This window comes from Filicampus tigris, chromosome 7, assembly GCF_054856515.1.
Source record: "Filicampus tigris isolate MCC_2025a chromosome 7, RoL_Ftig_1.0, whole genome shotgun sequence".
Lineage (NCBI taxonomy): Eukaryota > Metazoa > Chordata > Actinopteri > Syngnathiformes > Syngnathidae > Filicampus > Filicampus tigris.
The window spans coordinates 6,069,847-6,086,316 of NC_141223.1; the positions used below are offsets into that span (position 1 = coordinate 6,069,847).

The 16,470-nt window shown below is 41.8% G+C and overlaps 2 protein-coding genes across 3 annotated transcripts in view; one reads left to right on the forward strand and one right to left on the reverse strand.

The window, feature by feature from the left end:
• Positions 1-1,995: 1,995 nt before the first annotated feature.
• On the reverse strand, positions 1,996-13,126 carry LOC147144554 (zinc finger FYVE domain-containing protein 1). Its single transcript, XM_086036633.1, has 12 exons — positions 12,896-13,126; positions 10,952-11,233; positions 9,295-9,517; positions 7,808-8,025; positions 7,622-7,728; positions 5,713-5,821; positions 5,498-5,595; positions 5,313-5,430; positions 4,970-5,140; positions 4,558-4,750; positions 4,218-4,316; positions 1,996-3,852 (listed from the first exon to the last, which is right to left on the reverse strand). Exons 1-12 carry the CDS (start codon positions 13,010-13,012, stop codon positions 3,620-3,622), a joined length of 1,968 nt encoding a protein of 655 aa, XP_085892759.1. The 5' UTR covers positions 13,013-13,126; the 3' UTR covers positions 1,996-3,619.
• A 2,981-nt stretch (positions 13,127-16,107) lies between these two features.
• Positions 16,108-16,470, forward strand: part of dpf1 (double PHD fingers 1) — a 35,457-nt gene continuing 35,094 nt past the window's right edge. For both annotated transcript variants that reach the window (XM_086036038.1, XM_086036041.1), the window contains exon 1: positions 16,108-16,220. In XM_086036038.1, coding sequence (XP_085892164.1) covers positions 16,108-16,220 — 113 coding nt within the window. The remainder of the gene's footprint in view (positions 16,221-16,470) is intronic.

Consider the following 16,470-nt stretch of genomic DNA (forward strand, 5'->3'; position numbering starts at 1 on the left):
AACAACAACAACTCAATCTAATACTGTACTACTATTGTTAAAGAAACCTCGCCTCAACGCGAAAATGGACGATGACATAGATGGAAAAAATGGGCTTCCGACTATGCTTAGTCCAACTATTTTTTTTTCAAGTTTCCTGTTTACCGTTTATCGCTTACAAAATGTGCGTCCGTCACAGGCGGATAGACGGAGGGGTCCGTCACAGCAATGCCCAGTTCTGGGGAATACAGTATAACGCTTTGGTTTGATGGTGGATATTCTGCAACCTACATCGGAGGCAGGAGAGCCTCAGTTGCCATGGCTACATAGCAAAAAACTAATTCATAACATCTGGAAAATGCTGTTGTCTGCAAAATGTACTACCATACATATCAATTACAGTGCCTGAAGCAATGATAGCAGCTGAAAACACAATGTCGCCTTTCTGGGGGCCCACGGGGGTGAATGGTGGTATCTCTCTCTCTGTCTCTCTTTTTCTCTCGCTCTCGCTCTCTCTCTCTCTCTCTCTCTCTCTCTCTCCCCCCTCTATGTAGCCAGACCAGTTAGCATATAGTATAAATTGTCTTCGGCTTAAACAAACTTTATTGCACACATTAAATGTTGCCAGTGTCAATGCCCTTCCAATGCTATAGGAGGAAGTAATTACAGTGAATAATAGCATGTTCTCGCTCGCGGTTTGTCCAGCAAGATTCTCATCGGCCTCCAGCCGGTTGCAGCTGCAAAGCACAGAATGTCATGTTGTAGATGCAAGTGAGACATACTAGTATGCGTGAGTGTGTACTGCGGGGCATGAAAGTGTTTGTTTTTTTACTAGGAAGAAGTGTGATGAAAATGCATTTTGATTTAAAGATATATTGGCAGGTTTAATGTTTTCCAAGAATATAATGTGAACAAAAGTGCTTATTTACATTTTCTTTGATAACAGTTTAAAACAAGTATGCCTTTATAGACCCAGTGCAGTATCCATTAGTGTGATCATTTTTTTCTCATATTTGATTTCATAATTTGTTATTGGTGTCAAGCCTCATTTTACATGCACGCTACATCTTCACTGTGTATTTTAGATTACATTTTGGCAGCATACAATGAGAGTACTTACTGTAGATACATTGTCATTGCATTGCAGAGGGCGGGGCCAACGGGGCAACTGCCCCGTTCATCCACCTGGGAAGAAACCCCCTGCTGAGATTTATTCAGGACACTTGACAGTGGGCGAGTTCAACTGTTTCTATTCTTGTAGTGCCCCCGTGTGTACATATTAGGCATTACAAGCATGACCCAGCAGGCTATATAATTCACTAGGCAGCCATTATGTTCAAGCAGAACCCTCAAGATCCGATGTCTTTCTGAGCCAGCATAACAGGACATTACTTCTCTGAAGTTAAATGATTATAATAACAGATAGCACACATGGTCAATTGTGCAGTTATGAGCATGAACAAGTGTGCATGTGTGAATAATACTGTATATAAGTATTGGGAAGGATTTGTGCCTTTTGGTAGTTATCTTACCTGAATATGTTTCCACAGAGTTTGTGTGTTAATACTCCACTCCCGGACTTGATGCTAATTTCCTGTTAGCACTTTAATGTTAACTCTCTCTCTCTCTCTCTCTCTCTCTCTCTCTCTATATATATATATATATATATATATATATAAATGCGTGTGTGTGTATACACACGCACATCCATCCTCATCCCCTACTTGTAAGAAATTCTGGTGGGAGGTGCTAGCATGTCAATCGAGGAGCGAGGACATGGTAATATGAAACAAGAGATTAGATGCGCTCCATTTTTATACCATTGCTATAAGAACTTGACTGATTGTATTAAGAGAACCATGGAAAATGCTTATCAGCTGTTAAACTGTAATGTGCCGTTTTTGTCATTATATTCGTCCGACCAAATGTACTTTTGTTTGTACTAGGCATTTAAAATAAACAAGAAACTGAAGAAACAACTGTCCAGTGAGAGGTTGGAGAGGGATAAAAACAACATTGTTATTGATAGTCAATTTAGCCTTATTTATTCAAACAATAAACTCAAGATGACTTTGCTGGGCACAGCAAATTGCTACAATGAGTCCCAACATTATGTACTTCTCACACTCGGCACTTATTGAGTCAATTTAAAAGGACAACGTGTAGAATTCAGTGCCACTAATAGAATGCAACGACCTAAAATGGAAGCGTGTGCATTTTGAAGCATACACGCTACGGTGCCTTTTCTTCAGTAGAGATGCACGGAAAATGTCATCACAAACGACTTCTAGTATTTCCTCAAGAGGTAAGTGCATTGCAGTTGTTACACACGCAGTAGTCATGATGCTTAGGAACTACTAGGTTCACTAAGTTTGTCTCCTTCGAATATTTGTAGCCCAAAGATGGCAGTGAAACATGGCATGACCTATGTAATATAATTAGAAATGACTTCAGCTACGATTATATGAAAAAAATTACGATGACGTGATAGAGCTTTTTTTTTTTTTTTGGCATATTGTTGAAATTAATAGTGGGTTTTTAAAATAAGTGAAAAATCTAAACATTCTACACATTGTCCCTTTAAGTATCAGCATAACCTAATTTTGATGAGTATGAGAAAGAGAGAGGCCAGTGGCTCAGAAGGGTATTTCACACAATGGAATGTTTATCAATATATGCTACATATATTTTCCCATACGGTGGCTGCTAGATAAAGAGTGATGATATTTTAATTTGGGATACTCTTTGAAGCACAGGTGTCAAACTCAAGGCCCATGGGCTAGATCCGGTCCTGCCATATCATTTTATGTGGCCCGCGAAACCAAATTATGTGCATTACGTCATGTTTCTTGGTAACAGACCAAATTGTTTTCACTTGTAAAAACAATGCGCCGGTTGCGATATTGCAAGCTTTTTTTTTTTCCTTACCAATACCCCTTTTAAAATGTAGGTAATAATATGTGAACAGTTTCTACTGGCCTCTGATTTCAAAACTACTTTGAAATCATTTGGGTTCATATTCAGAGTCGTAACGGCCCTCCGAAGAAAACCATAATTGCGACGTGGCACGCAACAAAAAATGAGTTTGACACCCCTGTCTTAACGTCCTCGCTTTCTTCCATATACAGGGTGAGCCCAAGCATTTATTGCAAAGGAGACGTGTCGTGTACGCTACAACAGTCACACTTTGCTTCATAGGCGACTTAAACCGTTTACCTCCATCCATTAACTTAACCTTCAAGGACATTCACATCAGGCAGCTGTCAAATGAATTAACAAAAATCCCCTCCACTGATTTGGAGATACCCAAAATACAATGTGAGTGTATATAAAGTCACTGCCACGTTTGGAAAAGCGGCTAACACTGCAGTAGTTGAAAATCTCCCGCCGGTTCTTTTCCTCTACAGGTCGCTTGGCTTCAAGACGTCATGATATTTTAGAGGAGACGACCGAAAGCGGCTGAAACCTGCAGTGAAGCCGACCGCTGATCTCGGATCAGTTTTGCCCCTACGTCAAGCAGAATCAGTTGATGAAGGCAGAATAGAGAAAAAAAACCAGGTCTTCGGCCAGCACCTAATCTCAAGCCTTCTTTGGAGCCGCGGATCGTCATTTAGTTTGATTGGAGACTTAGCGCCGTGCTTTAGAGACTATTGGTGCAGGCGTTGCAGTTGTCACACACTCGCACCGGGTGGTCCCACCCTCTTGACGGTACAGGCTTCATGTGTGTGGAGCAGGGGCCGCACACCCCCTGACCACAGGCTCTGCAGTGGTGCTTGGACATGACTGGGGTGAAGACTTTCGAGCACTGGTGGCACTGGGTGATGTCCTGGTCGGGGACCCAGTAGTCGGGTCGAGCCACATCCTTCACAAAACCTACAAAAAAGACAGACAATAAATAGAGGATTGAAGTTATTGTATTGGGGAAAAAAAAAATCACATACCGTCTTGTTGGCGCATGCATGTGCGTGCAGTTTGCAGACATTTACTTTTTTTTTTTTTAATTCAATGCTCCTAATGCAGCCATCCCTAGTGCTGCCCTTTGTCATCATGGTAACAAAATCTATACTCGCCACTGCATGAGGGCTGCCTTCCTTTCACTCTAATACTGACTAATTGCATCAAGACAAAAAAATAGGGTGTGTAGAGCGTGCTATAATTCTAGATCCAACACAAGCATGTTTTAAATTATGAACAAAATGTGTTCAAATGTGATTATTAGTTGACTTGAAGAAACTCACAGAGTGGGTAGTCGACAGCAGTGCTGACGATGTCTATGGTGGACTGAGCCACCTCCGCCACCCTGCGAGCGATGAGACCACGTGGTTCCGCTACACACACTAAGAGAAAAGAGAGGAAAAGGAAAACGCACCTCGTGGTCATATTTACGTGTACTGCGATCGCTACTAACACAAGCACAAATGTGTACAGAGTACTCAAAATATGGAACAAACATGAAAACAACTAGAACGTGAATTCATAAATGCTTACACTGACACCAGGAAATGGCTCAAACACTGTCTTTCATTGTAATGTCTTTGATCCAACTTCAAAAGTGAAAATGGGACGCTCATGTCTTACCCTGACTGTTGGTTTCGGGCGGTCCTCCCTGACGATAGCAGGTCATACACACCCTGACGGGGCTGCTACCCCAGCCCCTCTCTGGCACTGGCATCCTCTGACTGGAACACAGGTGGCAGAAGCCCTCGCCACAAGACCGGCAGTGGTGCTTCCGCTCGGCCTCCTCAAACGCTCTTTGACAGCCGTGACAAGCCTAACGAGCACAATGAGGAGGACAACAACAACGGTTGCAACTATCGCTGCCGCTCAGTCGGCCCGGGTTGTGTGGCGACGCCTCAGATGAACTTGAATGCTGTGGATGTCCCTGCGATTCAACTTGAAGCGCATCTATTTCAAGTCGTTTGTATTGCATTTTAATGTGTTCTCCTTCTCCGTCTTAAAATGAAATACTTGTCATTTGTACGACACTTACTGTAATCTCTGTGTTAGGTCTCCAGTATGGTGGCGCCACCTGATCAGCGAGCCAAGCAGTGACAGCTTTGGTGGGGCCGGTGCTGTATTCGGACACTGACTGGATCGCGTAGTTCATCCCATCCAGGACCCTCTGGGCCGCATTCTGGTGGTTGGTGAGGAAGGTGTCCGACTGGAAGGCGACAAGAGGTACGGATTTACAGGCACCGACCAAATATTTACTTTGAAAGCATTGCTGATCACCAAGTTCAGTACTCCCAAGTATAAAAACTCAATTGTAAAAAGGGTTTAAAGTGCTTTAAAATCCCATCTCGCATTACAAGAGCAAACAATGGATTACTCACCCCCTCCCAAACGTGTTTAACTTCAGAACGCACCACGCTGCTCTCTGGGTCCTGGTTCCCTACCCAGTGCTGTCTGCTGCGGTAGATGACGCCGCAGCTGGAACACTCCAATACATAGCTGAGAAGGAAGTGGAATATCAACACAAAAGGAGTGGATGGAAGGAAATGGAAAAGGGGGAACCTACCCCGACCAGGCAAACTTGGCAAGACCAAGCCACGGGTTGTCAGAGGACGCCGAGGTTTTAGGCACAACTGCCACTTCTCGGCCACCTTCGTAGCAACGCTGGTGGGTGGCATGATACAAGAAACAGATTCAAATCTAAAGCATTTCAGGTCGATCCAAACAAGATTCCGTTCAGTTCGTTGTGCTGAACATATTGATGTCGAGAGCTTAACATACCTTACAGATAAGGACTTTGTTGTTGTATTGGTGTGCATACTGGCACAGTCCGTCTGCCATGTGAGGGACCCTGTCTCGCAAATGCTTCATTCCATTCTTGCAGCGAATACTGGAGCCCGCACAAAACACCAAAATAGCAGTTTTTAAGTTTGACACCTTAGGCCATCTTTTCAAAAATGTTAAAAATGCTACTCCAAAAATTTGTAAACGTACTTTAAAAAAAATTATGATGGCAACAGACACCCTAAAACAAATGACTTCTAATACCATTCTTTCCATTTTTTGGGAACACATGGTGTTCAACTTTGCTGGTTCCACTGTAAACATGATTTCAGGGTTTCTCAGCACACCGCTGGTTTCTTTGTTCCTCAGAACATTCCAAATGGTTGCACAGTATTGACTATGGCCAATGTTTGTGACTGAGTTTCCAATCTCCTCTCCTCTCCTCTCACCTCTACAAAATTGCTTTCTCTTGGTTACACTTTAATTACAAATAAACACAAAATCGAAGAGAAGTGTTTATGAGTGTTTGACCAATGTAAAAAGTTCAGAATATTCCAATCATTTTGTTCACTTGAAAATGAGGTACTTTCTGTGATCTACTGTGTTTTAATACTGATCTACAGATAAATACTTGGAAATTCAAGCTGAAATATTCCAATACTAAGAATCATAACCCCTTGCCTCATATTCATTAATTAAAGCGGAAGTCACCCCAAACATATTTTTTTTCAAGAATATGTTCCCAGCAGGCCCACTAGTTGAAACACGGCATTCTGATTAATTTTGCGTTTGTGGAATATAAATTAAGCAGCAAAAAGCACTTGTTTTTAGCCATCTCCGGAGGCGGCCATTTTGTCTTCGGTCGACTGAAAATTACATCACAACAACGACCAATCTCAGCTGACCTGTTTTCTGAATCCGAGCCGTGATGGGTCGTTGTGAGCAGTTGTGATGTCATTTTCAGTGGACAGAAGACAAAATGGCCGCCCCCAGAGATGGCTAAAAACGAGTGGATTAACACTTATTCCATAAACGCAATATTTATCGCAATTTTAGTTTCAACTAGTGGGCTTGCATAGAACATATTCTTGAAAAAAAAAATGTTTGCGTTGACTTCGTCATTAATGTCAAAACATCTTCAGTACAAAGAAAAAAAAAGCGCTGTGCTATATTGATTAAATTGTGGGAAATTACTCAATTTAACTGTCCATCCAAAACAAGTGTGATGCATAATTACAGTGGTTTTAAAAAGCCTACACGTTGTGGCTCCACAGTGATTACTCTAGCTATTTCCACAAGGGAAGTTCCTCACCGTCGCTTGCGTGGAGTAAACAAAGCTGTTGTGCAAGCTAAGTCCTCAACAACAGGCACCACAACAATCCTGTTGAATCATTTCAACAAGTAACACCCAAGTGATCATGTGGAAAGCACGATAATGTGAGCGGAGTGAGTTTGTACAACCTGCCCACATAAACATTAGCAGTTTAGCCGCTACTATCTAGCCGTTCGTCCACCGCACCAAAGCGGCAATCAATCCTGTCATCTTTTGATCGTGCGCACGATTCCCGTCTGAGGGTACGTGACGGTGACCCGACACGGCACTGCATTGGCCTGACCTACCTCTAATGCTGAACATGGCCACATCCCCAGTCAGAAGAGGGCGTGGACACTGTGGCAACTATCGGCCAATTATCTCAGTTGTTTATTTTCATTGTTTGTTTTTTTTGTCATTCTTTTAGATTGAGTTGTACGGGTCACATTTTATGATGGAAAAGGTTTAGAAATGATTTAACTTGGTCTCTTTAATAGCTTAAAAAGCTAGCACTTGAACAGGGCGTTTGGAATTTTTCCATCTCCTGTATGGCTCTATAGCGTATGGGGTTAAATGGTTTCATAAATGACTTACTTGCAACTGAGGCAAACAGCGGAGCAGGTGAAGTACTCGTCTGGGAAGAAGTTGTACAGATTCAGCTTGTCATCCGGTAGGTCACCACAGAACCATTCACTGAGAGCCTGAGTACACAAACATTGAATAAGCAGACAACCCAACAGCACTGTTTGTGTCTAATGGATGCGTATTATTACCGCTTACCTCCAAAGCGCGAAACACTTTGCCAGGGTGGCGCGGCGAACGTGTGTGAGTGTTTTGCACTTGCTGCCTGAGGACCTCCAGCAGCTTACTGTAGTCAGTCGGAGGCGTGACAGTTTGAGTGCCGATGTACTGTACCGAACTGAAGGCATCTGTCCCCAAGCCCAGGTCATGAAACCGCCTCTGGAGTTGCATGTCGGCATGGCCAGCCCCCTTTGAATCTTAAGCACACATGAAAACATCTAATGTTTATATATAATATACAGGTATGTGCACACACGCACATACGTGCACACACATGGCGCTTTTCCATTTAGCCCGGTTCCACACCCAGATGGCCTCGCTTGGCCTAGCGTTTTCCATTAGACTTCTTCGTGGCCGAGCGGTTACAATGGAACCGGTTTTCAGAACCATCTTGGAGGTGGTTCGAAAATGCCGGCCGTCTGCGGCCAAGTGGGTGGGTGTTGTCACCGTTATCTGATTGGCCAGCAGCGATGCAGCGAGGAATTACGCCACACACGCCAGTTTCCTGGTTTTAAGCGAGTGAGGCGGAGCTGCTCGCCATCCGTATCATAAGTCATACAAAAATCACTACATCCAATAAACATAATAGCGTTCTTAAAACAATGCTGAACCATATTTATTAGGGCTGGAACGATACACTTTTCCCAATCCGACACGGATCCCAATACTTGGGTTGCGATACGATACGTATTACGACTTAAATATTATAAAAATATATATTAACTCATTCACTGCCATTTACGTATTTATTTGTTTTTATCACAGTCCAGCCATTCAATCCCAATAACTTTAGATTTTTTTCCAAATTTTTTCAAATGTAAAAAAAGTGAATGAGTTAAAAAAAAAAAAAGAGGCATGTGTTTCCAAAGTTTTAACTTAAAGACAAAGTCAACGCAAACATTTTTTTTTTCAATAGTATGTTCTATGCAAGCCCACTAGTTGAAACAGGGCACTCTGATAAATATTGCGTTTGTGGAATAAGTGTTCATGCACTCGTTTTTAGCCATCTCTGGGGCCGGCCATTTTGTCTTCTGTCGACTGAAAATGACATCAGAACTGCTCACAACGACCAATCACGGCTCAGATTCAGAAAATAGGTCAGCCGTGATTGGTCGCTGTGAGCAGTTGTGATGTCATTTTAAGTCGACAGAAGACAGAGATGGAGATGGCTAAAAACGAGTGTATTTTGCTGCTTAACTTATATTCCACAAACGCAAAATTAACTAGTGGGCCTGCTGGGAACATATTCTTGAAAAAAATATGTTTGGGTTGACTTCAGCTGTGAGTGCCATTTGACATTTATTCAAGTGTCACGATTGAAAAGTGCATAAACTGTTCCAGAACCGTTCCTGATACACAGGAGTGCAATCAATGGGGTGGTGTGGTGTCAGGCCAAGCGGGGAGGTGTGGTGTGGGTTTGTTTGAGGCTAAGGGAAAAGCGACATTAAATACATTATGTAATTTACCATGGCCCAGCAGCTGTGTGTGTGTGGTCTCCTGAAAGACAATGACAGAAGGTCCAAGACATGAGAGGGGCACGTCCAGACCGCAGCGGCTGGACAGAGCCCTAAGCTCCGGGGTGAAGTGTTTCAGATAGGCCCCAGATGCACTGCTTAGGAACTGGAACATGTCGTTGTGTAGACGCTCGGCTCGCGTTCGATAGATTAGCACATCTGACACTGCCAGGACCTGGAAGGGTGGACAGTGGAGATGAGGAACTACTCTACTAATCAAACACAAGGAAGTACAACAAAAGCTGATGATTAATGTAAATAACCGGAAATACTGTCGTGAAAAGACAGACATTTTGAGGGTTTGTCTTGATTTAGCCGGACTCATGTCCCATAAAAAAGCTGTAAGAGTAAAATAAATACAGTGGGACCTCGAGCTCTGGACAACCCCTTTTTTACAACCTTTTTAAGTGACACAAAAAATTGAAAAAAAAAAAAAAAAAAAAAGCTGCTTCTGGTTACATACATGTGTCTTTCTGTGAACCGTTTCAGCATGGATGAGGAGACGGATCTGTGTTGTGCTTCTCGCGCTATTTAACCTTCATTGGCTCTGTGTGTTGTGTACCTCACTGTGATAGTTGACCTTTTTTTTTTTTTTTTTCAATTCTTAATTAGACCTCAGAATGACTTCCAACTTATGGTAGGCAGTAAACACTCCCTTCCAAAAAAACCACAAAACACTCAATGTCTGCTCCGCGACAGAAAGATTGACAGAAAGCTGTTGTGATTGCAGCCAAAGGTTCTGCTTACACACACACTTCTTCGTATCACAATTCAAACAGCGTCCGCTTAGATTTATGATTAATGTGGCAAACAAGGCACGTTTCCCTAGATTGTTTTTTGTATTAAAAAAAAAAAATAGAAGAAAAAACATCTGAATAAGATTATGTTATGTTACTTTGGAAGGAGACTCTTTTTCAATGGAGGAGCTGTCCTCTTTTCCTCACTTAAATCTATTTAAAGCCCTTGTGTTTGTTTAGTGTGTTATTTCTTCATAATGAATTATATTTTCACTCATTTTATATTGTATTGTATTTATTTTCAACCACACACCAATTAAAATGAGGAAAAAAAAGAAGAAAAAAGATTGGCTGGATTAACTTCATTTCCATTCATTTCAATGGGAAAAGTTAACTCGATTTACAAACGTTTCGACGTACAAACGGGGTCACGGAACCAATTAAATTCGTAACGTGAGGTACCACTGTGTAGCATTTGCATTGTACTGTATATTATGATACACCTTCAACAAGACATTGTCCTGCAAATTAGGTGTCTTTACATTGAACAGCAATAATTAACTTTAGGACCACTTGAACAATCTAATGCGATCCAATAGACACGGTTGGCACAATTTATTATTAGTGTTGTGGTGGTGTAGAACTGCATTATTCTGTGAGCCAAGTCTAGTATTTGGACTCTTTGTGGAGGTAAAACTGAGCATTATTATCGTTGTAAAGTCAAAACCTTTGCTAGAGCTCTTGTATTGGATCTCGATAGATTGCTGAAATGGTCATAATGGTGTGACAAATCTGTGTACATCAACACTAAACACTGTTTAAAAGTAAAGCTTTGGGGGAAAAGCATTAAGCAATCAATTACATATACTTACCTTGAGCAGAAGCCTCATTCTTTGGTTTTGATTGGCAGTTGCTCCCAACAAGCCCTCGGTGTCCAGGGCAACCAGACTGAGGCAGGGATCATAAGCGGCCCAAACACCCACCGTACATGAGCTGGAGGACTTGGAGGTAAAAAACACACTCTCGCCATTGAACAAGATGTGGTTCAGGGTGTGTGACTTGCCGTCGCCGGTGTTCCCAAAGATGGAGACAACTTTGACACCTCCCACATTCGCACAGTTGAGCCTCTCAACAAACTCCGACTCACTGTGGACCTGGAAGGAAAACAGGGAATTGTGTTTTATACTGGGACAGGACGGTTCAGCTGCAGTTTCAATGCAAATAAAGGACATTTGAACAGTGCTATCATTTACACTCTCTTCTGATCCCTTCTGAAAGTATTGGAACGGTGAGGCCGATTCTTTTATTTTTGCAGTCAACTCAAAACACTTGGGTTTGACATCAAAAGACCAATATGAGACAGGAGATCAACATTTGAGCCTTTATCTTTTATTTCCAGCTATTTAAGTCTGGATCTGACACATAGCTTTAATCAGTCAACGAATCAAAACTTTTAGTGAACCAAAAAATGCCTTTCATTGCCAATCACAAGTCACCCGGAGCTCGTACTGTGCAGCCTGCAGCAAACTACAGACCAGCCTGTGTGCAGTTTAGCGTTCCCTTCCACTTTTCTTAACACTGCAAGGTACAGACCAAACCAGAAACGGAATCATATGTTTGTGCATTTTCTCAATTTGAAATAGTGTCCTGTTTTTCTAAAATAGAGAGATGGATATTTGCATAGTTAAAAAAAAATCGGATTCATCAGTGAATCAAAAAATAATCGACATTAATTCATTATTATAATAATAATTAGTGAGCAGCTCTAAAATTGAAACATGTGCAGCTAATCCCTGTGATCGCTATCTGAATCGGTATCTCACTCATAGATGATCAGTATCAGAATCGGCACTATAAAGCCCTGATTGTAACACCTCGAATAACAATACATTGCATACATAAAAGAACATAGTATACATGAAATCAAACATAAAAGTATTGAGAAAAGACATCTGTCCATCTAATAAATAAAGTTTACTTTCTATGATCAGTTTAGTATTTGTCTGTTGCCTGTGCAGAAAAATGTACACATAAGAGGACTGAAGTGTAACCAACATGACATGATTGACAGCTGTCAGAGGATGAAAAATCCAGCAATTTACTCATTAATCTTCAATGATGAGCAACAAGATGACATGGCCATATCAGTTTCTAGTCACTTTAATCTATTGCTATGTCTACCTGTTATACGATTTTCTCCCTTAAGATGGGGTGTTTCGTTACAAATACTGTAATGCAATCTTGATCTAAATGTTAACAACTGGAAATGAAAGCTGAATTGTTGTCCTCGCCTCAAATTGTGACCATATTGTCATCAGACTAGACTGGGTGTAGCGACAGAGCAGTATGAATTGTCCAACTTTTCCATTACTGACATGACAGTCATCTTATAACAGTAAACAGCAAATTAATATTACATTATGTTACTTCTTGTTTCAACCAAAACATTAGACAAAAGCATGTGAAAAGAAATGGAGATGCAATGACAATTTGATTCGTGTCATTGTTGTCCGAAATAGACGAGGCTCGTGTGGGTCCGAAGGGCTGACTGGATGACTCACGTGTTTCTATTTTTTTTTCCAGAACAAAGTCGTTATTACTTTCTAAAAACCGTCATAGCCACAACATAGTTTACATTGATTTAAGATTGACAACGTGACTCTCACAAAGACACAAACAGTAACAACAGCGCGGAAACAATCTTGAGAGGAATGTATTTACCAATACAACGTATTTATCAAAATCGCTAAGGAGTTGTTTTGGCTTTCGATTCTTAGCCTAGCAGCTAATTGTTAGCGATTGTTAGCTAACTTCACCTGCAGGTTTTCCTGGTCATCCACCAACAGGAAGCTCCGTAATCCGTCGGGATGCTCCTCTTCTTGCATTGGACACAATGATATTTCCTCCGTTGATGCCATGAGCACTTCAGACATCGTTGCTCAGTGAGTTAATACATGTTCATGACGATCGAGGGTAAAACAAAAGTTGAAGCCCCGACTCCTGGTGTCAATCAAAACAACAGCGCGTGTACGCTGAGCAGAAGGGGAGGAGCCAATATGGACGCAGACGATGACGCAGCACGTCGTTTTTGTTAGTGGTCCTTGTGCGCAACCCCGTGGCTAAAATTCTGAATTACAACTATGCCATTTAAAATCTGATTAAATCAAGCATCTCTGCAGTGTGCACAATAGAAAAGATAGTGTTTCAGTATCGGATTAATACAGATGGCAAAAGTACTCACACTCTGTACCTAAGTGGAAGTACATATATTTGCGTAGAAAATATTTTTCTGATTACTGAGTTAACTCATTTCAAAAGTAAAAAAGTACAGACTGAAATGCGCTTCAGTACAAAAGTAAAAGAAAAAATACTGTCAGTAAGATGTAATACCAGATTCAACAACTGATACAGTGAAAAAAATCTGCACACATAGTCGTTTACCTCTTATATTAACTTGCATGGTGATGCGTACTACAGAGAAGAAAAAACGTTTTAAAAGCTATTTTTTAAAAGTGTGCTTCTGTCACCTTTGAATACTGACTGCAATTTTGAGACGTACAGTAATGATATTAATTACACTATATACATTGTAAATGAAACATGAATAGTATGCAAGTTGCTCAAAATTTTGTTTGCGGCAGCAGTGCTGATACAACTAGTGTTAGGGAATGAGAAAGATTGTCGATGACAGATGTCTACCCGGTGATCTGTTGTCCGTCACTAATTCAAATGTCTCCATCTTCAGTCGCAGGAGGTCACAATCTTTCTTAATGAGTTTATTAATCCGTTGGGTGTCCCTGGCACTGATGCAACTCCTCCGTCCAGCTCACAACTGCAAAGTAAATGGCACATACAGTACTTCAACAGACCAATAGAAGAACGCCAGAATCTTCTTGCATACATTTGAAGGATCTGAGCACCCATAATTAGGAAAGTCTGCTCATTCTCTTTCAACACAGTAGGTGTTGAAATTAGAGTTCACTGCTATTGTCTCCCAAGTACTGCTCCACTCTCTTAATGGCCTTCCTCGTGACGGTAACAGCCGTGTTCTCCCAAAATCCTCCTAAAAGCTTCTTGGTTTTGCTACTGTTGAGGACTAGCTGATTCCGTCTGCACATGAATAGCTAGACCATATTTGCACTATTAGCCGAATCAATTGTTCACGGATCTGACCAATTATATTGGTGTGATTATGTAGCAAGATTACGTATCGTATTCTATTTATCTATCTATCTATCAGCATCTATCTATCTACAAAGTATGAAGATCTTGCTCCTCATAGGGCAAATGATAAGATTGTTGAGAAACTGGAGCTTTTCCAAAATAGCCAAAATCAATGTATGTTCTCCTTTGTCAAGTGGAAAGAAGAAGCACCATGACAACAAGGTACTGATTTTACAGTTTCCCTTAGTCACTTTGGTATTTGCAAAACAGTAAGTGCATTTCTAAAAACAATTCATCCAAATGAAGGTCGCTGATGGTGTAGCGGAACACACACCCGAGTTGTGTGCGGGCATGCAGCGTGTGATCAATTCCCGCTCAGTGACGGTGTCTGTGAGTGCGACTGGCTGGCGACCAGTTCAGGGTGTAGTCCGCCTTTCGCCCATAGTCAGCTGGGATAGGCTCCAGCACCTCCGTGTGACCCTGTACACCAGGGGTCTTCAATCCTGTTCCTCGAGCGCCGCTGTCCTGCCTGTTTTCCATCCGTCTCTGCTGCCACACACCTGATTCAAAGGATCAGACAATCAGCAAGGTCTGCAGAAGCTGGATAACGATCCTGCTCGTTTGAATCAGGTGTGTTGCGAGCAGGGAGCGACGGAAGACAGGCAGGACAACGGCCCTCGAGGAACAGGATTGAAGACGCCTGCTGTACAATGTACAGGATAAGCGGTGTGGAAGATGACATGACAATTTGTACAAATGGCAAAACATCATTATTTCCTTGCAAAAGCCTTATCACAGCTCTCATAAAGGTATAATTTTCAATTTAGAAGACTGAATTTGTCATCAAACTTAAATGTCAGGTTACATCAGAACGTCCCTCCAGATTATTGACAACGTGACGAATCAATTTGACTGTTTTATCCATACCCAATGAAATTGAAATTAGAGTTCACTGTACACAAAGACAGAAAGACTTGTCGTTCTGATGGCACTGACATGTTCAGTGACAAATATTTACTTTTGAGCAATTTACTAAGGAATTTAAGAAAGAAAATGGCTTTTATAGGGGAACCATGATGTTTTGCCGTTTGAGTGAATTGTTTTGAGAAATAAACTTTCTGTTTTGCGAATTTCAATTCTGGTCCCAGAGATGTACCAAAGTGGTGGAGGGAGAAAGTATTATTAAAAGTAAAAATGTGAACATGGGACGATCTCGGAAATTTGTACATGCTGCACTACGTCAGAAACAGCAGAGAACATAATCATTTGCATAGATGTGTCAAATCATTTGCAATGAGAAATGTAAAAAGCAACTGGAAAAAAAAAACCTGTAACAGTTAGAGAAGGTCCCAGGCTAACTCAATCATGAACTGAAAGAATCAATTATAGCCCTCCTCTCATTGCTCCTGATTAATGAATAATTAAAGCTGCTCTGAGCAAGTCCTCATATGAGTAGGTTTTGTGGACACAATGCACCTTCGTTTTGGCAGAAACATGCAAGTGCATACCTCAATATCATTTATTCATTAATTAATCTATGAATTACCCCCAGGGTTTATCTAAATGTATGGAGTCACAGAATGGCGTCAATGTACAAGAGTGACCCATGAGTCATGTTAGCCACCCTTTTTTTTTTTTTTTACTATATGTGTTCAATAATTCGGCTGTGGATGGGTGGATTTTGCCCTTTGAGATCCAAGGCGGGACCGTGGCATCCTTGAACTCGCTACCCACGCTGGTACTTGTAGTGCATTGCTCCTGGACATGTTTCATGTTGACATGCGTAAAAAACTACACTTCCCCTCTGCTATCGCATGCGCTCCCGTCTCCCATTGGCTGCCCGTTCCAGCCGCAGCCCCAGAGAATGAATGAAATTGAAATAGCTGCTACATTACATGTACAATACCGGGCGCCGCAGCGTTGCATTCTATCATACTACACCAAAATGGCCACAGCGGTACAGAACCACCTCAAATCGTAAGTACACCACATTCGCCTTTATCCTGTCGGTGAACGCTGTCAGTGTGATTTCATTTACCGTTGCTCCCTCAGCACCTCTGCCGACACCTCCGTGCATGCCGCGCACACAGCACAAATCGAGAGAAGACAATAAAAATGCAGAAAAGTTGCGTTGTGTCTGCGCCACGGGTTGATTGTGCGTTTCGGTGCAAGCGATGTGTTGATTTCACCCCCCCGCCCAACCCCTACTCCTCCACCCCCCGAGCCA